Source organism: Gopherus evgoodei, chromosome 3 (genome assembly GCF_007399415.2).
Source record: "Gopherus evgoodei ecotype Sinaloan lineage chromosome 3, rGopEvg1_v1.p, whole genome shotgun sequence".
In the NCBI taxonomy this organism is placed as follows: Eukaryota; Metazoa; Chordata; order Testudines; family Testudinidae; genus Gopherus; species Gopherus evgoodei.
Window position 1 is genome coordinate 139,977,594 of NC_044324.1, and position 25,354 is coordinate 140,002,947.

Consider the following 25,354-nt stretch of genomic DNA (forward strand, 5'->3'; position numbering starts at 1 on the left):
AAGGTATTGCTGTAAACTAGCAACAGTGAACGGAAAACAGAAACATGCAGTAATGGGAGACGGAGGGTGTGAACTTTCGGTTATAAATTAAAAGATTAACAGGAAGTCAGTGGCATTTCCATATAATTGGGTCAGTTCAAGTGAGAGAATGACCTGTAACAGTAGGGAGACTTGGGAAACGGACAAAAAGAAGGCAAGAACTAGAAAAACTGGGTAATGGGGGAGGAGTAGGTATATACAGTAGAACAGGCCTACACAGAATGGAGGAAATCCATGCAGAAGTTTCAAGATTAAGGGTACGTCTACATTACGAGATTATTCCGATTTTACATAAACCGGTTTTGTAAAACAGATTGTATAAAGTCGAGTGCACGCGGCCACCCTAAGCACATTAATTCGGTGGTGTGCGTCCATGGTCCGAGGCTAGCGTCGATTTCCGGAGCGTTGCACTGTGGGTAGCTATTCTGTAGCTATCCCATAGTTCCCGCAGTCTCCCCCGCCCCTTGGAATTCTGGGTTGAGATCCCAGTGCCTGATGGGGCAAAAATCATTGTTGCGGGTGGTTCTGGGTAAGTGTCATCACTCATTCCTTCCTCCGGGAAAACAACGGCAGACAATCACTTTGTGTCCTTTTTCCCTGGATTGCCCTGGCAGACGCCATAGCATGGCAACCATGGAGCCCGTTCAGCTTTTTTTTTTTTTTTTTTTTTTTAAATACTGTCACCGTATGTGTACTGGATGCCGCTAACAGAGGCGTTACTGCAGCACTACACAGCAGCATTCATTTGCTTTTGCGTGATAGCAGAGACGGTTATCAGTCATTCTGTACCGTCTGCTGCTATCATGGGTGCCCCTGGCTGAGGTCGGCCGGGGGCGCAAAGGCAAAACTGGGAATGACTCCCTGAGTCAATCCCTCCTTTATGGTTTCTAAAAATAGAGTCAGTCCTGCCTAGAATATGGGGCAAATAAACTAGAGAACCAGTGTATCAGAGAGCACAGCTGCTCCATGTCAGATCCCGCAGAAATGATGAGCTGCATGCCATTCATGGGGGGTACCCCTGCAACAACCCCACCTGTTGCGTCCCTCCTCCCCCAACCTTCCTGGGCTACCGTGGCAGTGTCCCCCACATTTGTGTCATGAAGTTATAAAGAATGCAGGAATAAGAAACAGTGACTTGTTAGTGAGATAAAATGAGGGGGAGGCAGCCTCCCACTGCTATGACAGTCCAGGGAGGACATTTAGCGGTGTGGAGGAGAGGAGCCTAGCATCCCGCTGCTATGATAGTCCCGGCAGTACAGGATCTTTTCTTTATACAGGAGAGGGAGGGGGCTGATGGAGCTCAGCACCTAGTTGCTATGATGAGGACGGTTACCAGCCGTTCTGTACCATCTACTGGGAATGACCGGGAATCATTCCTATTTTTACCCAGGCACCCCCGGCCAGCCTCACCTGAGGCCAGCCAGGAGCACTCACGGGCTGATGGTGACGACGGATAGCAGTCATATTGTACCGTCTGCCACTGGGAAGGGGAGAAGAGAGGATACTGTTCTTTACTGCTGCAGCATCGCGTCTACCACCAGCATTCAGTAGACATAGGGTGACATTGAAAAATGTCAAGAAACGATTTCTTTCCCTTTTCTTTCAGGTGGGGGGGGAGTAAATTGACGAGCTATACCCTGAACCACCCCTGACAATGTGTTTGAACCTACAAGCATTGGGAGCTCAGCCAAGAATGCAAATAGTTTTCAGAGACTGCTGTGGGATAGCTGGAGTCCTCAGTACCCCCTCCCTCCCTCCATGAGCATCCATCTGATTCTTTGGCTTTCCGTTACGCTTGTCACGCAGCACTGTGTAGCCTGGAGATTTTTTTTAAACACTTTGGCATTTCATCTTCTGTAATGGAGCTCTGATAGAACAGATTTGTCTCCCCATACAGCGATCAGATCCAGTATCTCCCATACGGTCCATGCTAGAGCTCTTTTTGGATTTGGGACTGCATCGCCACCCGTGCTGATCAGAGCTCCACGCTCGGCAAACAGGAAATGTAATTCAAAAGTTCGCGGGGCTTTTCCTGTTTACCTAGCCACTGCAACCGAGTTCAGACTGCTGTCCAGAGCAGTCACAGTGGTGCACTGTGGGATACCGCCCGGAGGCCAATACCATCGATTTGCGATCACACTAACCCTAATCCGATATGGTAATACTGATTTTAGCACTACTCCTCTCGTTGGGGAGGAGTACAGAAACCGATTTAAAGAGCCCTTTATATCGATATAAAGGGCCTCAGTGTGGACGGGTGCGCCGTTAAATCGGTTTAACGCTGCTAAAATTGGTTTAAACGCGTAGTGTAGACCAGGCCTAAGAAAACAATATTTGAATTGTATGTGTTGACAGAAAGCCAGTGAAAGTGATGGAAGTGATATGGTTGCTTTCCTGCTCTGGCAAATGAATTTTGGCTACCTCTGAAGTTCAAAAAATATTTAGGAAGAGCATAAAAAAGTTAGTTGCAATAACTGTAAAGAGAAGTAATTAAGGCATAAATACATATTTCAGCAGAGGCAACAGAATGTAAGGAGCAGTTTCAGGAGTTTAATGATGACAGTAGTAGTAACCTTTGCCTCTGACAATACATTCTTGGGACATGAATTTTGGGACATGATTCATTTTCATTCTGTGATGCCCGGACAAAGATATATGTAAGATTACTTTTGTTAAAATAATAAAAAGCACCGACTGATAGAATACTTCCACTGTTCCATTAATGGAAATGTTTACCAACCGTTTTAGGTCATCCTTGCTTGTGTCAAGATAGTAACTTAATAGATGAAATTCAGCTCCACAACACAGCAATATAAACGTATCTATGTAATAAAACTGTGCAAAGCGTATAGATTTATGGAACATTTCCTTGCCCTGAAATGCAAAGTGAATAATTATTAGTAGAATCTATATAATATATACTATATATTTTTTTCCAGGAAATATATAGCACTAAGATATAAAAGGTTAGCTGAGTAAAGATATGCCTTTTTCGTTCTCAATACTTACTCATCCCAAGGTCTACTTTTTTTGGTTTGTTTGTTTAAATTAGTTGGCACCACGTTAATAACATCTGTATTCAGTTAAATCTAATATAATCTGGTTTAACTTACTAAACTTCAATTTTTTAAGATCAGAGTTCAGGGATAGACTGAAATTAAACATGGTGTTACAGACTAGAGCCAATAAAAGTATGAAGAATTATATAGTGAGTAAAGCCAGAACTTTCAGAAGTTTGGGTGCCTCAATTTTTGGTTATATAACTTGAAACATGCAAGGCCTGACTTGCAAAGGTGCTGTGTGCCATCATTCTCACTGGTGTCAGAGCAGTAAGTACTCAGCAACTCCAAGTCAGACAACATGCCAACTCTCACAAATTTATCCCGAGAGACATGCTTTCTAAGTAAAATTAAGCCCCTCTCATTCTCAGCCATGTCTGGAAAAAAAAATCCTGATGTAGAGCTCTATCACCAAGATCTTAAGTGAGGCTTAATTTTACTTAGAAAGGAGTGACAGTCTGCCCCAGGAAGCTGCTCCCCTGCGAGCCTGGGAAGTGGGAGAGGGGACCCCACTACAGCCACCCCAGGCCTGAGGAGGGTGAAGAACCCTAAGAAGACCAGAAGTGAGGCTGGAAGGGCTGAACTATGGCCTGGGAGCTGTATAGGGGCTGAAGTGAAGAGGATGGGGGCTGATGAGGTGAGGAGGCTGTATTGATGGTGGGTTCTGGGCAGATGGGGTGAGTGCTGGGATGGTGAACTGAGGTTAGTGGAGCAGGGGGCCTGAACTGATGGGGTGATGATGATGGAGGCTAGGGAACTGACCTGAGAGGGGGCTGGATTAATTGCTGGGCAGGAGAGTGGCAGATGTGGGGGTGAGAGCTCCTGCAAACAGGGGACAAAATCACTTTATCCAGTACATGTGGGAGAGTGGCAACACTAATTGTCACATGCACACACCCTGGGGATGGACGGGGGAGTTCAAAAATCCAGAGACTAACCTAAAAAACCCAATATCTTTTTTTTTTTTTAAAAAGATCTTTTCTGGGGGGGGGAGGGCTAATCTGATGATTTTTGGTGGTCTGTCTCATGATTTTTCATCTCTTGAAGTTGGTAATACTGAGTCAAGAACTGTGTGTCCTAAGCTGGGCTCCCAACAAGAGAGCTTTGGGTACTGATAATAAGCAGAACAGGACCTACTATGTTTCTAACTGACATGAGTTACTCATTACCAGAAATAGGGCAGGTTCTGTACTGCGGACTGACCAGATCCTTAATGTTCTGTCTTCTGATGCAGAAACTAACCACCTCTTGTCATGACTCCAGCCAACAGAGTTAACTGCACCATCATGACCTAACAAAAATAATAATGGAAATATCAGAAAATCTATTTCTCACATTCATCCAGAAATAACATTGATTGGATATAATTATTCAGCATTTTAAAAATAGCTTTTAGATATAGGCTTCAAAAGAGTTTGATTTAAATCAGTAAACATCAATACTTGCTGATTTTTCTCTCCACCCAAAAACAGATGAAAAATGTCTTTTATTAATAATCCAAATTCACGTTAAAGAAGTATTGGAAAAATATCAAATTGTTACATTTTATACAATGGGCGCACATTTTGCTGCCAATGCTATCAGGGAATTAGTGAGAAAATAATATAAAATAATACATGTTTTATTCCTGATTTTATTACATAGTTGATTTTTACATGGTCATTCTTATTTACTCAAAATTTGAAATAGTATCTGAATATTTTTTAATTCCTGCAATATCAATGTCAATTAACACTAAAGAACTTCTTCTGTGTAAAAACCACTGTCCATCAAACCTAATGAAAAAATAAAAATGAATCCTTTCAAGCCTCTATATACGTTAGCAACAATGGGGCATTTGGAGATCTTTACTTGTGAGATAATGATAAACTAAGCAGAGCAGAGTTTTCGCCTACAGCAAGACTTGGTTATTGTACTAGTTTGATGATTTATCTTTTAGAGATCTACAGACTTCTTTTGCATTTAAAATAAAATACCATTAGGATTTTCAGAAAGCTCATAAAGGTAATTTGTCTTCCAACATAAAATACTTTCCGAAGTTTGCTTCAATTTGTTCCATAAGATCAACAGCAGCTTTATTTGTTTCACTGAAAATCAGGTGTACATTTTAGCTCTTGATATTAGGTACATTTGTAGAAAATCCTCTGGCCACATAAATATGCATGTGAAGCCAGGTCATATGAAGTAATTGTTTTGGTATGGGTGAGTTAAAAAACATTGTCATATTGTGCAAGGGTTGATTTAAAAAAAAAAAAAAAAAAAAAAAAGATTTGCTTCAGACATTGGGTTTTCACTGCGATGTGTCTAAAGGGAAAAATGCAAATGAGAAACACTGAATTGCCTGTAAATACACTATTGCAAATATATAATTAATCTTGCAGAATATGTTGCTAAAATAAGAGACTGTACAGTTTGTTTGCTTAAAATCAACCCATTCAAATAGGTAATTTAGCAGTGGATCATACTAATATTAGTCAAATTGTAGCACAAAACTTCCCCAGAAAAAGGAACTGCAATGAACCTTTTTAATGTCAGGTTTCCAAAGTCAGAGAATGCTATTCTCTGATTAATCAGCCTCTATGACCACTTACCCTTAGGACTCACCCCTGTCCCCAGCAAAAGGTTGAACACCACCAAACGTACACTACTGAAACCAGAGTATAAGTAGTATGGTTGATTCCCTTTCCTGAACCTCTGCAGTTCCACTAGGACCTGTAAAAGTTTTGCTGATGAAAGGTCCCAGCCTCAAAAGAACTCCAACTCTACAAGGGTGATACTTCCATTGTCATTTACGGTCTTCGGGCTCTGAATCAGGATCTCTTTTACAAAGTTATCCAAATAATGGAAAGCTTAGACGCAAAGGGCCTCCATTCTCAAAATGTTGTGAACCTCATTGTTTGGATGATTAACTAAGGTGTTTGGAACCTGATTATCAGAGGTGTTGAGTGTCAAAAATTCCAGATGAAGTCAACAGGGCTGTTAGGAGGACAGTTGAAAGGAGTAGGTCAAGAAGGCACAGTATCTGTGACCTGCAGGAGTATGGCATTGGAAGATGGTTGTAAAATGGTTTAGGCACCCTTGCATTTGCCTCAGCCATCTGAAGTGCTACCAGATACTTTGTCAGACAAGGTTTGATTCTATAGAACACAACCAACCACCACCACCAAGATCAACAATTACAAAAGAACCTCCCTCACCTACAGATAACGGTAATCCTAAATCTAATTTTGTGAAGTCAATAGAAAGGAGACCTGAGTTTTACCTTCAAGGAAATTTCTTTACTAAAGCATATAGGCAATACTACATCAAAGAAAAGAACCATGAATAGTTAGTTATATGTATCATATTTTAATGGAATTTGACCTGAAGGCAAAATATCCATTTAAATACTATTAAATGGTTTCCAGATTCCAACTCTGAGAAGATGTAGGCCTTACAATGGTACAATTTTATATTTTTATTGCGAGCAATTTGTTATTGTAACCACAAGGAAATAAGTGGCTTCCACTGTAGATAGAGTCCTACAGCAGCTGCTAACTATTAAGAAAATATTTCATAAAAGAGATAGTTATTGATTGCTGATCGTAGTTTACAAGAGCTATAATCCCTCATCAACAAACAGTTTATGGAAGAAGCAGCCTTTTTAGTTTTGGTTTGAGGCTGTTAAAATAAGAGTTAGCTACTTATGAAGACAGCAGTTCAAAATTCAGACACACTATACAGAAATCAATTAGTTAATTGATCATTTCTATTTTAGAATATATTTGTCCTGCTAATAATTGCATACAATTCAAAGAAAAATGTTACGTAAAAGCCAATTATGTTTTGTTAATCTTATTTCCCTATAAGAAATGTGTTGAATTTCAGTTGACATTTAAAGTTCCTATGCTGCCCCCTCGTGCACATCTTTATAATTCAGTCAACTGCAGTTCTTCCTGGAACAGATCTTTATATTACTTTAATCAACCTGTGAAGTTGTACTGTTGCAGCATGTAACAAGAGAAAACTGTAGTTAAGGTTTTCAATGATGAAGTGTATCAATATAAACTGGTTTATAAATTAAATTATAGTATTTAGTTTGTAAACTTTTCAGGTCAAGGACTCAACATCTTCACCTGTCAACTGCCTAATACTGTACATCTTGAGTTTTGTTATGCTTTACTATTTGTATAACAACACAATAATCAAGGTAGAGAAGACACTTCCATTTTATGTCCATATCACAGTGCAATAACTTCCATACCCAAAACAATCATACCCCTTCAGGTAAAATTTCAAAGCCAGTACTTATTCTCAGAACAAAGGAGGGGTTTTATATTGTTTAGTTTTAAAAATTTTGTAAAGTTCTATTCAGGTACTTGCGTTATCTGTGTAAAAAGTAAAAAATACAGTAAAACACAACTCCCATTTCCCAAAAATGGCAGGGCACATGAGAAACCTTAGGAAAATCTGAGGTTTGGAAAACTGCAGGAGCTACATTTTCTGCAGTCTAGATCCCCAGAGCATAGTAAAGAAGAGGCCAACTGGCTTCAAAAGAGTCTTCATTCAGGGCTCCCCAATCCTGAGGCACATTGAATAGCATGACAGCTGGCTTTGTAGAGTGATTGGCTTCAAAAGAGCCATGCTACCTGTAACACTTTTAAAGCTGACCAGCATACTCTTCGCCTTGCTCTAAATGCTGTGGCACCTATAGGTAAATTTGAATAGGAATGCAGTCCAACCACAGGAGATAAAAAACAAGTTTAAGTTGAACCAGGAGCTCCAGTTAACCGGATTTTGGTATATAGGGGCTGTAATGCTCCTCCATAATGATGTAGTACAAAAAGGTGTTTTCGACCAGTCAAAAAATATGTCCAAATGCTTTCTTGGCACTCAAATAACTTAACAGCTGCTGCTGCCGCCGCCTTTTTTTTTTTTTTTTAATTGAAGTTCAAACTTGCCATGAATTTGCATTCTCAATGAGAATTAGTGCCTATGACAAAAAAAAGAAGTTATAAACATATTCATCTGGTGCTCCAAAGAGCAGCACAGTTGTTAGAAAGTAAGTAGGAAATCAATACAGGATTTCCTGATATTCTGAAATGGGCAAGAAGGGAAGGGAGGAAAAAAAAGCCAAACAAACAAAAAATTGCCACCACAGATCTGGTGCTACACAGTTGAAATGTTTAATCTCATACTATTTATTATTTATATTTCAGTAGCACATAGATGCTCTAAACAGGGATTCAGGCCCTATGTTACTAGAGGCTTTATAAATGTATTTAAGAGATCATCCCAGCACAAAAGGCATTCACAGTCTAGATTAATGATAAAAAGCTGAAGTAAACAACACAGATAGGCATATGCCACAGGATAAACAATAACAAGCACATTCTTGGGTAGACTAACTATGCCCACAGTGTAGTTTGCCATCTGCCTAGCTATTATCAAATAGCAATGTTCTGAATGCATCTTAAGAAAGGATTTGAAGATAAATAAGATTTGCAGATCTTTTCAGTGTGTGTCATATATAAAGGCTGGAAAGGGATAAAGAGAAAAAATGTGTGTGTAAGAAGTAAACCGGAAGGTGGTGAAGGCTGAGAACATTGATAGGGCAAAGACAGCTGTCAATACAATAAGGTAATAGACTAAATCATCTTAAAAGTGAGGACAAGGAACATCAGATACAAATGTCTTCTGTTAGAAACAACACCCCCCTCCTATCAAAGCTCATTTTTTAATGAAAATTCTGGCACAACTGTACTTATGGTGCTAGCACCATTCCACTACAAACAAACATATGCCTTTGAGAAGGCTTTTAAGTTAGCATGAAGAAGGATTATTCGGCATACACTAGTTTAGAGGTTACGGCTGCAATCTAGATTTAAAGAACACATCTATTTGCTCTTTTGCTTTATAGACAATGCTTGTTTTTAAGCAAGAGGGGAGCATACTATTAAAAAAATCTTATTCCATAGTTTTTAGCATAACTGCATATTATCCAATGCTTTATTGGAAAGAAAAAACCCTTTAACTTAAAAAAAAAAAATCACAAAACCAGAAATATGTAAGTGAAAACTTAATGACTTTCTAACACTGATTCACTGCTACCTGACATCACTCTGGAGAGTAAATCTCTTGGAGTTGTCAACAGCTTTTGCTACTTGGGTTCTATGATCAGTAAGAATCTTGACCTTCAGACTGAATTGACTAACAGAATTGGAATAGTCTCCATATGAGATACCTGTGCAAGATCCTGAAAATAAAGTGAGAAGACAAAATACCAAACACAGAGATGCTAGAGCACACAGGACTGACACACTTACAGTAAACAACAGTAGAACCTCAGAGTTACAGACACCTCCAGAATGGAGATTGTCCGTAACTCTGAAATCTCCATAACTCCAAACAAGACATTATGGACTTCAGCCACAGAGGGAGAGGGGGTCAGGGGTTCTGACCCTCAGGACTTTAGAGCTGGGGGGGGGGGATGCTGAGGTTTGGGGATTCAGCCCCACTGCTCCGTTCCCGGCTTCTTCCGGGGGGGGGGGGGGAGTGCCAGGACTCAGGGCACCCCATGTCTCCACTCCCAGTTTCAGCTGGGGAGGCGGGCATGCTGGGACTCAGGGCTTTAGCTACAAGGGGAGTGCTGGGTCTGAAACCGACACCCCCTGCAGGGAAGAAGCCAGGAACGAGGCTATGGGGCTGAAGTCCCAAGTTCTGGCACCACCCCACCCCTCCAGGCTGAAACCAGAAACAGAGCTGCGCGACTGAAGTCGGAGACCGGTAAGTCCAGAACTCTGGTGTTCGTATCTTTGAGGTTACATTGTACTAACAAGGAGGAGGTTGAAATGGCTCGGTCATGTCAGGAGAATGATCTCCAAGAATATTTTTTACAAAGAGATTCGAGACAGCTCTAGAAAGCAGAGCCGCCCTTTACGGCAGTACCAAAATGTGTGCAAAAATGATATGAAGTTGTTCAACATCCATGTAGAAAGCTGGGAGGAGCATGCAGAATCCTGTCCAATCTGGAGGGAATATCTGGCACTAGGTGCAGCTCAACATGAAGCAGCTTTGATCCAGAGGATGGAAGCAAAGTGAGAAAGAAGAATGCAGTGTAATGTAATCTTGGACTCCAACTCAGACGAGACATGGATCTGTGAAATTTTAACAAACAGCATCGCTCTAGAAAAGGGCTTGTCAGCCATAAGCTGACTCATAAGGAACCTGTCTAGATCTTTTATGGATACACCATGATCCAGAGGATCAAGGGTTGCCTGAAATAAATAGAATTTGAAGAAGCTAGCAAAACACGCACAAAAATTAGCAAAGCACTACAAAAGTTTTTTCTTCTGCTGATAACAGCCCACCTTAATTGACTTGTCTTATTAAGAGTTGGTATGGGAACCCCTATCTTTTCGTGTGTGAGAGACAGAGAGATTCCTACTGTATTTTCCACTCTATGCATCTGATGAAGTGGGTTTTAGTCCACGAAAGCTTATGCCCAAATAAATCTGTTAGTCTCGAAGGTACCACGTGCCACAAGTACTCTTCATTCTTTTTGCTGATACAGACCAACACTGCTACCACTCTGAAACATGTCATACATTTCTGTTGTTTATCTTCTCAGTGATCTGAGGAACTCTGGAAAAACACAAGCCAACTCAAGCCTGGAATAATGTTAGCCAGACATACAAATTTACTATATCTTCACTCAGAATTAGTAGGGGTTTGTTTTTTTTTAAATTCTTCATATAATGACAAGAATGGAATCTTTTAATTAAATGTACAAGTTTATTTAAACTGAAAATGCACCACTCCATATAAACTATATTTACAAACAGTTTACCTGAAAAAACAGCCGGTCTTCCTGTCAGATTGGAATTGAATACCAGTAAAGATTTGTCAGCTAGGCCACAAGCTAACAGCTCTCCATCCCCTGTAAAAAGATTCCCTACAAGTTTATGGGTTGTGAGGAGTGTGTGTCTAATATCATAGGGTTTTTTTTAAATAATAAATATATCAGAAAGAAGGAAAAACACGTTACAGCACATAATATATAATCAGCTTTCACCTAACTTGGTTACCATTTTCCCTTTCTACGGAAATCGGTTGAGATGTAGGGGGAGAGAATATCACTCATTACATGGCAGAATGTCACATATTTAAACAAAAAATCCTAAACAAATGTTACAGAAATATTGAGCAGTCACATTTATCTACTTCCTGATTTATGAAAATTACTACGTATTTATGTACAAATGTCACATCCCCCTTTCTAGGGTACCAGAATAAAAAAATAAACAAACATTCTTATGAGAGCACCAAGACTCCTTTGTCAGTATTCTGATAACTTCTGAAGCAAACGGGCACAAGCCCACTCCACCATAGCTTTATAGCCTAATCCTGCAAATGTCACTAAGAAGTTCTGTAGCACTTCTCATCTGAGTCAAGTTATTCATGTGTACAAATGTTGGCAGGATCAAGCCTTTTAATGCTTTCCTGGATGTAGTGGAATGGGAAAACTGTTTAACCCAAATAATATTTCTGAAAGAGTAAAGATGGTTTAGGGCTTAAAATGTGGAATCCCATTGTAAATTAGTATAAAAAAAAAGTTTGCAAACCAGAAACCAAAATAAACTAACTAACTAAAAAAGGAAAGAGACATTCCTAGCTTGGGGTCAAATCCATGCTCTAATACACCTACCTCACCAGCTATGAAATCTAATCTTCCTAAAAGCATTCTCCTGTCAAATAGCAAATTGTTTTGACTATGTATTCCTGGAGAAGGAATATCAACCAACCTTGCTAATAAGAGATAAATGGTGGAATTCAATCTGAATATAGATTCTGAATATTAATTAATTTGACAGTCTGAAGATCACTCATCGAATGACTTCTTTCATTTATTTGAATTAAATACTTTTTAGTTTCATAAGATTTAAGATTATTTATGTCTACTGATTTATAAAATTATTTAAATTATCCATGACAGGATCCACCAACCCTTAGACAAAATTCCTTTGCCCATCTATAAATTGTTTTAGCTATCTCTGATACACCAAGACAGAACTCTCTGCTGATTTTGGGAATAATATACTTTGGTTTTATCTTAACAGAAGAGTGTCCAAACCAAAAGTGGGCCCACTCAAGGTGTAATCTCTGTTGAAAGCTCTCCACAGAGACAGAAGAGATTGGTTATTTCAGCTGCATTCTTTATAGCTTGTGTTCTGCTTTGTTCAGTCTTCTTTATGTTTATTTTCCTTTCTTTAATAAAGTAGCCATAATTAATAATTGTGATTATTTTGCTTGTCTCTAATTGTGGTGTCCCCTCTTAGTCTAAAATAGTGGGAGACACATTCTTGAAACGTAAGATATAAAATTATCAAGATCTGACTAACTATCTTGTTTCTGTAGACTATACATTTTTAGTAATCTTTGTAATAATTACTTGGTGCTCAACAACTTAAAACACCCCTTTTTACCCCAAACAGATGTCCAGTGAAGGTATTCTTTTTAAAGGGATCCAGTTCCTTGATACCTGGAACTGGAAATGAACTTAGAGGAAGGCATTTCTCTAAAGAAGCTGAGCTAATGTCTGGTAGAGTGAGGAGACAACCTCTTTTCCCAAACCCTCGTAAGAGGGAATATCAGGGGTCCCAGCAAGAGGCGGGGACCAGGTGTGTACGGCTGATGGCAACTCTCCGCCGGGTTGTCAAGGTTCCTTCCCCACTCTGAATTTTAGGGTACAGATGTGGGGATCTGCATGGACACTTCTAAGCTTAAATTACCAGCTTAGATCTCGCATCGCTGCCACCATCCCCCAAGCACTACTTCTTTCCCTGAGTAGTTTTGAGGGACTTCACCAATTCCCTAGTGAACACAGATCCAAACCCCTTGGGTCTAAAAACAAGGAAAAAACCAATCAGGTATTAAGAAAAAGGCTTTTAATTAAAGAAAAGAAAGGTAAAAGAAAACCCTCTGGGAGAGATTAGCATACTAGCTACTCTCATGGACAACAGATTCAAAACACAGAGGATGTTCCCCTGGGCACAAAATTTAGTTACACAAAAAATACACCCAAATATCCAATTTGATTCTACCTCCAATTGCATAAGACAGGTTACAAAGAAATAAACATAAACCTATTTATTCCTTTCTAAAACTTACTACTCTGATAAGAGGCTGGTTCCTTGATCTTTTTCACTCCGGCTGAAACTGAAACTCTAAACAAAGGAAAAACTTCCCTCCTTCCTTTTGAAACATCTTGTTCCCCCATTGGTTCCTCTGGTCAGGTGTTAGCTAGGCTAGGTGAACTTTTTAACCCTTTACAGGTAAAAGAGGCATTAACCCTTAACCACCTGCTTATGACACGGGTGCAGACAATTAAGGAAGGAAAAATGACCCAAAAACTATACAAATTATTACTAGACAGTTCCCAGATAAGTAAAGCTGATGCCTAAATAAACCACATCCCTTATTTTAATTCCTGGATGTCAGGGACAATAGTATCTCTCAGTGGTGATACATACCTGAATACTGAATACAGCAAATAGAAGTTGGTTTATTAGCTACTGATATCTGTCTCTCAGATTTAGTTGGAGGAGAATTTTCCAATAGATATTCTTTATTTTTTCTTTAAAAAAAAAAAGAAAGTTAAGGAAAACATAGTTAAATGTCATAAGAACAGAAAGAATCCTGTGGCACCTTATAGACTAACAGACGTTTTGGAGCATGAGCTTTCGTGGGTGAATACCCACTTCCTCAGATGCATGTAGTGGAAATTCCCAGGGGCAGGTATATATATGCTAGCAAGCAAGCTAGGGATAACGAGGTTAGTTCAATCAAGGAGGATGAGGCCCTGTTCTAGCAGTTGAGGTGTGAAAACCAAGAGAGGAGAAACTGGTTCTGTAGTTGGCAAGCCATTCACAGTCTTTGTTCAATCCTGAGCTGATGGTGTCAAATTTGCAGATGAACTGAAGATCAGCAGTTTCTCTTTGAAGTCTGGTCCTGAAGTTTTTTTGCTGCAGGATGGCCACCTTAAGGTCTGCTATATGTGGCCAGGGAGGCTGAAGTGCTCTCCTACAGGTTTTTGTATATTGCCATTCCTAATGTCTGATTTGTGTCCATCGATCTTTTTCCGTACAGATTGTCCAGTTTGGCCAATGTACATAGCAGAGAGGCATTGCTGGCATATGATGGCGTATATTACATTGGTGGATGTGCAGGTGAATGAACCGGTGATGGTGTGGCTGATCTGGTTAGGTCCTGTGATGGTGTCGCTGGTGTAGATATGTGGGCAGAATTGGCATCGAGGTTTGTTGCATGGATTGGTTACTGAGCTAGAGTTATTATGGTGCGGTGTGCAGTTACTGGTGAGAATATGTTTCTGGTTGGCAGGTTGTCTGTGGGCAAGGACTGGCCTGCCACCCAAGGCCTGTGAAAGTGCGGGATCATTGTCCAGGATGGCTTGTAGATCCTTGATGATGCGTTGGAGAGGTTTTAGCTGGGGGCTGTATGTGATGGCCAGTGGAGTCCTGTTGGTTTCTTTCTTGGGTTTGTCTTGCAGCAGGAGGCTTCTGGGTACATGTCTGGCTCTGTTGATCTGTTTCCCTATTTCCTCGTGCGAGTATTGTAGTTTTGAGAATGCTTGGTGGAGATTTTGTAGGTGTTGGTCTCTGTCTGAGGGGTTAGAGCAGATGCGGTTGTACCTCAGTGCTTGGCTGTAGACAATGGATCGTGTCCAGACTGTCATTTCGACCCTCAGGAGGAGTCCACGTGGAGTTCTTCTTCTTGTGCTGTTGGTGGGAGGGCACCTGTGTATCAGTGCACTGTTCAGTGTTGTCCTGGAAGTATTCTTTGAGTCGGAGATGGCGAAAGTAGGCTTCCAGATCGCCACAGAACTGTATCATGTTGGTGGGGGTGGCAGGGCAGAAAGAGAGTCCCCGAGATAGGACAGACTTTTTTTCTGGGCTGAGTGTGTAGTTGGATAGATTGACGATATACCATCCCACCATCAACCTCAGCCTGGACCAATCTACACGGGAGGTCCACTTTCTAGACACCACAGTGCAAATAAGTGATGGTCACATTAACACCACCCTATATCGAAAACCTACCGACCGCTATGCCTACCTTCATGCCTCCAGCTTCCATCCCGGACACATCACACGATCCATTGTCTACAGCCAAGCACTGAGGTACAACCGCATCTGCTCTAACCCCTCAGACAGAGACCAACACCTACAAAATCTCCACCAAGCATTCTCAAAACTACAATACCCGCACGAGGAAATAAGGAAACAGATCAACAGAGCCAGACTTGTACCCAGAAGCCTCCTACTGCAAGACAAACCCAAGAAAGAAACCAACAGGACTCCACTGGCCATCACATACAGCCCCCAGCTAAAACCCCTCCAACGCATCATCAAGGATCTACAAGCCATCCTGGACAATGGTCCCACACTTTCACAGGCCTTGGGTGGCAGGCCAATCCTTGCCCACAGACAACCTGCCAACCAGAAACATATTCTCACCAGCAACTGCACACCGCACCATAATAACTCTAACTCAGGAACCAATCCATGCAACAAACCTCGATGCCAACTCTGCCCACATATCTACACCAGCGACACCATCACAGGACCTAACCAGATCAGCCACACCATCACTGGTTCATTCACCTGCACATCCACCAATGTAATATACGCCATCATATGCCAGCAATGTCCCTCTGCTATGTACATCGGCCAAACTGGACAGTCTCTACGGAAAAGGATCAATGGACACAAATCAGACATTAGGAATGGCAATATACAAAAACCTGTAGGAGAGCACTTCAGCCTCCCTGGCCACACACAGCAGACCTTAAGGTGGCTATCCTGCAGCAAAAAAACTTCAGGACCAGACTTCAAAGAGAAACTGCTGATCTTCAGTTCATCTGCAAATTTGACACTATCAGCTCAGGACTGAACAAAGACTGTGAATGGCTTGCCAACTACAGAACCAGTTTCTCCTCTCTTGGTTTTCACACCTCAACTGCTAGAACAGGGCCTCATCCTCCTTGATTGAACTAACCTCGTTATCCCTAGCTTGCTTGCTAGCATATATATACCTGCCCCTGGGAATTTCCACTACATGCATCTGAGGAAGTGGGTATTCACCCACGAAAGCTCATGCTCCAAAACGTCTGTTAGTCTATAAGGTGCCACAGGATTCTTTGCTGCTTTTACAGATCCAGACTAACACGGCTACCCCTCTGATACTTGTCATAAGAACAGTACATTTTCACTTTACATGCTAAACATTTCTATTACAGTTAGAGTAAATTAAAAGTATAATTCATCCATACATCTTCCCTCTTTTTTAGATTCCCAGACAAAACTTGTGGTAAGAAAAAGTTGAGTCAGAATAGATATCAGTAACTGAAGGGTAAAAAACATAACTGGGATGTTTTAATTACCACAATAACCAAGCACTGAAACCCAGTAAATTATGAGTTAACGTTAACTTAAAAAAATCCTAAATATGAAGTTGTGCAAATACACAAAGTATGCAGACAACCTTAATTCTGTCCTGTAGTCACAACAAGCAATAACTGTACAATGATGATTGATGCATATTAGTGCTTTTGGTTTCAAATTAAAACCATTTTTAATTTTTTTCTTCATATTTTCCCCTTATGGTGTCATTAAAGGGAAGAGTTAAGGTTCTTTGAGTGCCTTAACTGTGTATTCCATACATTGACATGTTTGGATTTCTTTTAAAGTTAAGCTTAAGTCTGAATTTCCTGGGTTTATAATGCTGGATTTTGGGGATAATTATAGTATTTCTTATAGGTTTCAGAGTAGCAGCCGTGTTTCTTTCCCTTAAGATATTGATATTTATTCTCAGCCTTAACTCCATCATATAACAGTTTTGTCTGGGAATATTCTTTTTTTTAAAAAAAACATTAAAATTTGTAGATAGTAACACTAAACAAGAATTCTAAAGAGAATGCTACCAAGCAAATACTTCTAATGATTTGAAGATATGTAATAGCAACCCTAAATTAGATAATTTTATTTATTTTAACTTTTACGGCCAGATTCACTGGTATGCTTTGAGTGCTTCACACTCCTCTAGAGCAGCCAAAGCATACTGACCAGTTAAGCTAGGTTTACAGCTGCTTGCTGCAGCTCCTGTAATATTACTGCCTTAATACACAGCGGAGTCAAGGCCGCAACGTCATGGAGATGGTAGCATGGTATCAGGGAATCTTTAAAAAACAGCTACAACTGGACCAACTGACCCATCAAGGAGAGTTCTTTACATCCCATGATCTGAATCTCTCACATACCCCTGACTCACCACAACTAATAGCACTGTAAAATAGAAATTGGCTGTAAAGGAAGGGTTATGATTGTTTGACTTACCATTGCTGTCACAATGGTCCCAGTTAAGAGTGACATGAGCTGTTGACCTGACGCTGTCTATGATCATAACAATTGGATGCATAGTAACTTACCTGAATTACAACCTGATCTTTTCAAATATAGCCTGCCCACCAAAAAAACTTACATAATTTTAACTATATGGGAAGTTTGAATACTTTGGTACTCCATTACTGAGATCATTCAGAACACCTGACACTAAATTTGTTAAAGAACTCATTTTTAATTCCATTTAACTCAAACTAATTAATGGATTTCCTTGTAAATTCTCAGAAAATCCATTCTGCCTTCAAAAAACTATGTGATATAAGCAGGTGAAGATATGTTATTCTCCATATATAACTAAACTTGGCAGCATGATTATTTAATATAATTTTGATGGATATTTATATTTTTAAGCATTTTTTTCAATTTTTAATTATTTAAATGTCCATAGTTACTGGAAATTACGGTGGGGGGAATCAAACAACAGTTATTTAATGACAGCAGATGCTGAAACTCAAAAAATTAAATCTTCATAACAGTAAAACACAAATTGTCAACATCACATGTCAAAGTAAATATCCTTAAATCAAACTCCACTATGTTCTTGAGCAGCACTTTACTTACTTTGCCTACGCGTGAATTTTAATGATCATAGAGTAAAAATATTTCAATTGGTTTGTATTTATTAACATTTGCCAATAAAAATCTAATCCTTCAAAACCTATACATAAACACAGGGTGAATCCTTACTTTTAATGCAAAGCTCAGCTCAGCCTTAGCTAAATTACAGAACCCCAATAAGCATCTGCAGAATATTGTTCCCTGCCAAAGGTAAGAAAAACCACTGAAATGACTCTTTAGGCCCTGATCCTGCAATGAGACGTAGACATGCAGACACTTGCACCTGCACAAAATCTCAGAGGCACCCCTTGCAGATGCTGAAGTTCACCTGCATGCATCCCACTGAAGGATCGGACTGACATCAGAAAGGAAGGTTACAAGTATTGTATCTGTTTGCATCAATGTCAATAATTTACCAGCCATCTATGCAAAAGTTATCAGGAATTAGGACTCTCATATGCATATCTTTACATTATTCAGCTTGCCAATTAAAAAAATAACCACTAATTCTTTCAAGATGAACCAGTATTTTCCAGTTTACAGACAGTATGATGGATGTGCTGGTTACGTGTCATAATGGCAGCCTTGGTCAGGTAGCCTAATAATGAATTAATTCCACGTCCAAGTCTTTTTTCAGATACCCACACCAAAAAAATAAAATCAGTTTGTTGTATTATTTCTTGCTGATGACAAAATTACGTAGGACAGTGCCTTAAAATATGGTTCTACTCTGAAAAGTGAAGATGTAAAACACTTTCTTACTCAACATATATATACTCATGGTGTGTTGCATCTGCTTATTTCAGTCACAAATAAAAACTGTTTTGTTTTACTCGTTAGTACCACAGAGTCAGAGTGGGAATTAGATACTATACTAGATTATGCAAGTCTTTCTTAATATCAATAGTACTATTCATCTAAATGCTTTCCAAAGTGATTAAGGAGTGCACCATTTAGCACTATGCTATTATACATTTCAGAAATGCTAATAAAAAGAGAAAAGCTAAGAGCAACCACTACTGTCACACTTAATTTTTGCTTTTGCAACATACATAAGCCAGATTCCCGGGGGAATTTACAGGGCTGGCAGTTAGGATCAAATGGGTGTGGTACATCCATTTCACAACTCAGCATAAAACTGTCATCTCTTTAAGATCACACTGAGACCTGGAGTGTGTATCATTGCCAGTGATGATGATTTTACAGGTCAAATTCCACCCTAACTAAAATCTGTGCAGCTTCATTATATTCAATGGGACTACATATGTTTACGAGAGGGAAAAAGTTTTGATTTCAGTGGACTGACACAGGCGTAGAACTGGAGTACCATAGTGGTGAATCAGGCCAAATAGATTTCCATTTGTAAAATGAACACATATGAGCTACAATAAGCACAGAACCTCATGAAGCCATATTTAGTAACTTTTCAGACTGGAACTACACATTAAAAACACTTTCTGGGAATATGGTTCCAAACACGTTCAGCACCAATATGCTTTTTTAAATTAAATGCATCATTTTAAAAATAGAGAGAACATAAATGTTATCTTTTGTACATAAAGCTTACTTAAGATTAATGAATGTAACCTAAAATGTCTTTAGAGTACAACATTTAGCAGTTTTTCCAGCCGTACATCAGAAAAAATGCATCTCATAGCAAACCTAAGCAGCATTTTAGTTCAAATCATATACCCAATTTTAAAATGTCCAATAGATGAAGTAGGTATCTACAAAATATCTTTTCAAGTAAAACATCTATTTATCATCATTTCAATATATTTTTTAATGAATCCACTGAATTACCTACCGTTTGCAACTGTTCTTCCACTCTGATATCTTGTTATTTTTCTTCAAGTTAGTCTTTGGAGAAAACATGGTCATTCTGCGAAGAAGAAAACAGGCTTTGCTATACCTATATAAAGGCACTTCTGAAACATTGTTCAGGAATAAGTATTTTATTTAAAACAACTGTGATTCTGTTTTCCTCTTCATACACAGTTGTTCCTTGTGACAGTGAGAAATATGTACACATAACAGAAGAATTGATCCCTGTAATCGTCTTACTTTGTAGTTCACTCCCAAATATTGCTTGTAATAAACACACTTGATGGGTGCTACCCTTTGAAGAACATAAAGGCCTGAGATATGTACTTCTGAACAGCAACCTTTTTACACAAGTAGTTAGCAGGATGTCACTGTACCAAGTGGATAGAGCTCATTCTACAAACTTGGAGATGACATGAAAAAGTTGCCAATAGGAGATGGAAGTTTCTCGCACATATGATTGTTCCCAGCCCCAATCAATCACCTCACAGAACAACCACAAGCCCTCCTAGCCCAAATCAAACAATGTTACCCTTCTCTCCAAGTCTCTTTCAAGGACACAAACTGGTGGCCCACACAATTGTAGCATAATTCCTCCTTCATCTTACCACAACTATTAATATTTATGAATATCCACACAAACATACACACACACACACGCATGCGCACATACGTAATTGGCTCTGGGATCTAAGAATCTTGTGCATTTATGTACAACTTACACCCAGCGTGGATATAAATGTTTTGTGAGCTAACCTTAACACTGAGTGACTTTTACCGGCCTAAATTCTACTCTCAGTTACATGCCGGCAACTTAACTTACTCACTTATTTAACCTGGATGGTCACATTGTGACATCTCAAAATCTCTATGGGGTTAAAACATGTCATGTTAGTTAAATTACTTTCACCTTCTGCCCATACAGAAAAACTAGGGGGAAATAGTAGCTGTCATGAGTAGGTGCTAGTGAGTACAGATTCTAGCTGATGGTCAAAAGTGACCGAGAAGGGCACACTTGTGCCCTGAAATATAAACAAGATAACCTTTAAGGTTAAAGGACTTGGCATCTGATGAAAATGGGGAAGAGAAAGAAGCCCTGATGACATCTCTAACCTACCTCTTTTTTCACTCAAAGCAAGGGTTGCCCTAGGCATAAACTGATGCTATCACATGAAACAATTGTTGTTAGGTCTGATGGCTACCTCCCCTCCTACTGTCTCCTCCATTGTGAAGCAGCAGCAGAAGAGGAGTTTAGCACTGGGAGGTTTAGCACTGGCTATTACTGAAGATAGCTGCAGATGAGCTTGAACTGAGCTGTCCGAGTGCTACTGTGGGCAGCCTTAATGGGCTTCCTGCACTCTCAGGCACCATGGGGAAGTTGCTTCTGCAGTGCTACTGTAACACACACACACACACACACACACACACACACCTTCTGGGTGTGGTGTCCCCTCCAGTTGCTCCGAGACCCTTAGAGATTAATGACTCTGCTACAACCTTAGCTAAGAGTCAAGTGGCTTTTAGCTTATGCAGTAGAGGCTCATGCATTAAGCTTCAGAGGTCCCAGGTTCGATCCTGCCTGCTGACGACCGGGATCTGTCGGTGTTACCCTGCTACCACCACCTGGTGCTCCTCTCTCATTCCCTTTAAGCTGCCTCTCAGCTGTGTAGAGGAGTAGAACATATGTTAATTCCCTTGGCAGAAGCAAAGAGAATTAAGGGAAGGAGAGAGAAAGATGGTAAGAGAGCAAGAACCATATACAAGAAAGGAAAGAGGGAATTATCGCACACTCTTTATTAAATAGACTTAATAGAGAAAAACAGAAACCAAAAGTACATGTGGAAGGAGAGAGAATGTCATCGAGTGGAAAAGGAGGAAAGAAGCAAGAGAAGTACAGTCAGGGGTTAAAGTGGGCCGCTATACTATACCGGTAAAAAGTGGCCGCTGGTACTGGCCCGCACCCAGCTGACTTTAAAGCAAGGGCCCTGCTTAAAGCACTTCAATGTTGATGCGTCTTTTGTGCCCCCCAGCCGCCCCTCTCCCCTGTTGGCAGCCTTGCCGGGTCCCTACCAGCAGGACTACCAATGGAGGGAGGGGCAGCGGCCAGAGCCCTGGGCCATTTAAATCATCACTGGAACCCAGGGCGGTGCGGACCAGGGGATGCTGACTCCCACAGCCCCACCTCTTCTGCCTGAGGCCCCCAGACCAATAAGTTTTCAGGAGTTACTTTCACCCCTGAATACATGTGTCTATCCCTATTGATTAAATGAGGTATTATTAAGTATCAATAGAAATTAAATACAATATGACCAACCTAACACATCGTTAGCAGCCTATTTATCTGTATTTTGCACCATTATTTTATTTTCAATACATCATTTATTCCACAGTTTCCAGAAGGTATTTCTACACAATAAAAAATGAAACAAGGTACAGTAATATTACATCCATATAAAATATCTTTAATAGCATTTCTACTCACTGTGGTGCTGTTGTGTAACCTGATGACTTAATTTTACTGTGGAAAACCAGTGACTGGTCTTTCATTGTGCTCTTCATACCTGCATTAAAATAGCTTGAACTTTTAGTACAGAATTTTCTTAAACATTACATTTCCATAATTCAGGTTAGAGGGAAATTATTTCTTTAAGATAATGGAACACTTGCTGTCTCCTTATATATAAATTGTTATACATTCTAAATATTTAAAATTGGATAATGATTATGGAAGATATGTCAAATTAATTGTCTAGAATATCAGTAACAGGACAGTTCAGAAAATATAAATTATATTTCTATTTACATATTGCTGTTTATGTGACATCAATAAAACAACAAATGCTAAAGATCAGATAAAAATTGTATTAAATATTAGATTTAATATTTCACCTTCTACAACATTCACTTGAAAGTGATCACAGGTATCTCTGATACCAGCTTCCATAAAAGCCTTCAATTGCAGGAAGATTTATAATTTTGTAGCCCTGCGGCACACCACAGCCACTGGGAGCTGCGAGCGGCCGTACCTGCTTATGCTCAGGTAAACAAAGCATCTCACAGCCCACCAGGGGCTTACCCTGAACAAGCCACAAACCAAGTTTGGGAACCACTGCCTTAGACAAGTAATATACAATCCCACAATAGTACATAAGGTTTGAATTTATAATACAATGGTCTCCAAAGCTATCTGAACTCAATAAGATCTCCCAAGGACACTGCAGAAATTGCCATATCTGTGGAGGTAGCTGCACCACCTCTATTAAACTGGGACAATAAGATGACAAAAATTTTCTTCTAGTACCTGAAAAACTAAGTAATGAGATGCTTTTACTTAAAAGCAGCCTTTTCCCCTCTCCTAGATGAAATTCATAGGGAAGAATATTATCTGGCAGCAGGTTAACACACTGTTTGTGAGTCTTAGGGGGTTCATGTCACAAGGCAAATCAGTGATCTTTTGCTAGAAGTGTGAGGACAAACCATACAAATTATGCCTTCATCTCTAGTCCCTCTTGAAAGATATACTGGACAGCCTGATATACTTTGCTTGGATGATGTTCTACAAAAGTCATAAGTTGCCAATGGTTATGAACACAGACACAGCTGGATTCACTATCCTGACAACCTTATACAGCTATGGAGCTAACTGAAAGTAAGACATCAGTCTACTTTAAAGAATGCACATGAACCTGCTCCCACTAAAGTCAAAAGGAAAATTATATACATAACAGCCTCCCTAAGCAGATGTCTTACATCTCCATTACAAATGCTATTGACTATTAGAAACTCTATGGACTACAAGTCTGAGCAATATATAATTAAACAATGATGGGAGACAAAAGGTATCCCAATTTTATCCTATGATGTTATGACAAGGTTCAACAAATACATCCCCCATACAATAGCAAACGGCTTAATCATACATGGTTTTTTTTTAAGACCCAATTATCCAAAGACAGAATAGTTCTCCTTCCCACTGTTATCTCATCTGGCTGATTCATGTACTCTGTACTACTTTAAATAATTTTTTTCTTCTGCATTTCTCATACACTAGTTCCAACAGCTATTTTTGCACCACTTTTCCTCCAGTTGAGAAGGAAGAGTGATTGGTTTCTTCTAACGCCTGTTCATGAACTGACACGGATTACATTCTTTAGGGTTACATCTGCCCCTGCTACACACACAGCTTCCAACTGAGTTAATGAGCACCATATGTGATGCTGGAAACAGAATTTGGCCTTTTAAGACACACATAACTTCTGCTCTAACTTCAAATGCCATCTCAGCAGTTACTTACTTTCTACAAACCTCTATTTAAAGAACCTTGGATCATGTGGTAAGTCTTAATTTTCAGCTCAAGAGCAGTTTAACAACACTGACACGGAACCAGTGCTTTCACTATATCAGAAAATGTAGCCTATTTTAAACCTCCAGAATTGTTACCATGTTATATTTGTCAAAAATTCTCTTACTCTTACTGTATTAAACAGTAACTACATTGATGCAGAACACCAATAGCAGCGTAAACAGTATAATAAATTCAGAGAGTAACTATAAGAGATATACCACGAGCACTATTAATTAATTACAAAAATACTTCCAGTACAAAGCACAAGTTAGCCAAATATTTTATATAAACTTTGTTTCACAAGTCCTGTCATAAGCATCTTAAATACTTCATACAGGTATCAATGTGTTCTGGAATAATGGTTTGCCAGTTGCTGTAAAATGTTTCGGAGAGCGTATTAAGTGTTAACAGAATTATTTTTTTAAATGATCAATTCCACAAATATCAGAGGGTAGCCATGTGAGTCTGGATCTGTAAAAGCAGCAAAGAATCCTGTGGCACCTTATAGACTAACAGACGTTTTGGAGCATGAGCTTTCGTGGGTGAATACCCACTTCCTCAGATGCATGTAATGGAAATATCCAGGGGCAGGTATATATATATATGTGTGCTAGCAAGCAAGCTAGAGATAACGAGGTCAGTTCAATCAGGGAGGATGAGGCCCTGTTCTAGCAGTTGAGGTGTGAAAACCAAGAGAGGAGAAACTGGTTCTGTAATTGGCAAGCCATTCACAGTCTTTGTTCAATCCTGAGCTGATGGTGTCAAATTTGCAGATGAACTGAAGATCAGCAGTTTCTCTTTGAAGTCGGGTCCTGAAGTTTTTTTGCTGCAGGATGGCCACCTTAAGGTCTGCTATAGTGTGGCCAGGGAGGTTGAAGTGCTCTCCTACAGGTTTTTGTATATTGTCATTCCTTATGTCTGATTTGTGTCCATTTATCCTTTTCCGTAGAGACTGTCCAGTTTCTACTCAGACCCTATGCCACCAGCACTCCCAGCTATCTCCGCGACACCACTGATTTCCTGAGGAAACTACAATGCATTGGTGACCTCCCAGAAAACACCATCCTAGC

The 25,354-nt window shown here is 39.7% G+C and overlaps 1 protein-coding gene across 5 annotated transcripts in view; it reads right to left on the reverse strand.

Moving 5' to 3' along the window:
* Positions 1–25,354, reverse strand: part of WDR27 (WD repeat domain 27) — a 220,288-nt gene that overhangs the window by 141,935 nt on the left and 52,999 nt on the right. For all 5 annotated transcript variants that reach the window (XM_030556801.1, XM_030556800.1, XM_030556799.1 and 2 more), the window contains 6 exons: positions 22,422–22,500; positions 19,923–19,997; positions 13,610–13,713; positions 10,927–11,016; positions 4,268–4,389; positions 2,780–2,913 (listed from right to left, as the gene is read on the reverse strand). In XM_030556801.1, coding sequence (XP_030412661.1) covers positions 2,780–2,913; positions 4,268–4,389; positions 10,927–11,016; positions 13,610–13,713; positions 19,923–19,997; positions 22,422–22,500 — 604 coding nt within the window. The remainder of the gene's footprint in view (positions 1–2,779; positions 2,914–4,267; positions 4,390–10,926; positions 11,017–13,609; positions 13,714–19,922; positions 19,998–22,421; positions 22,501–25,354) is intronic.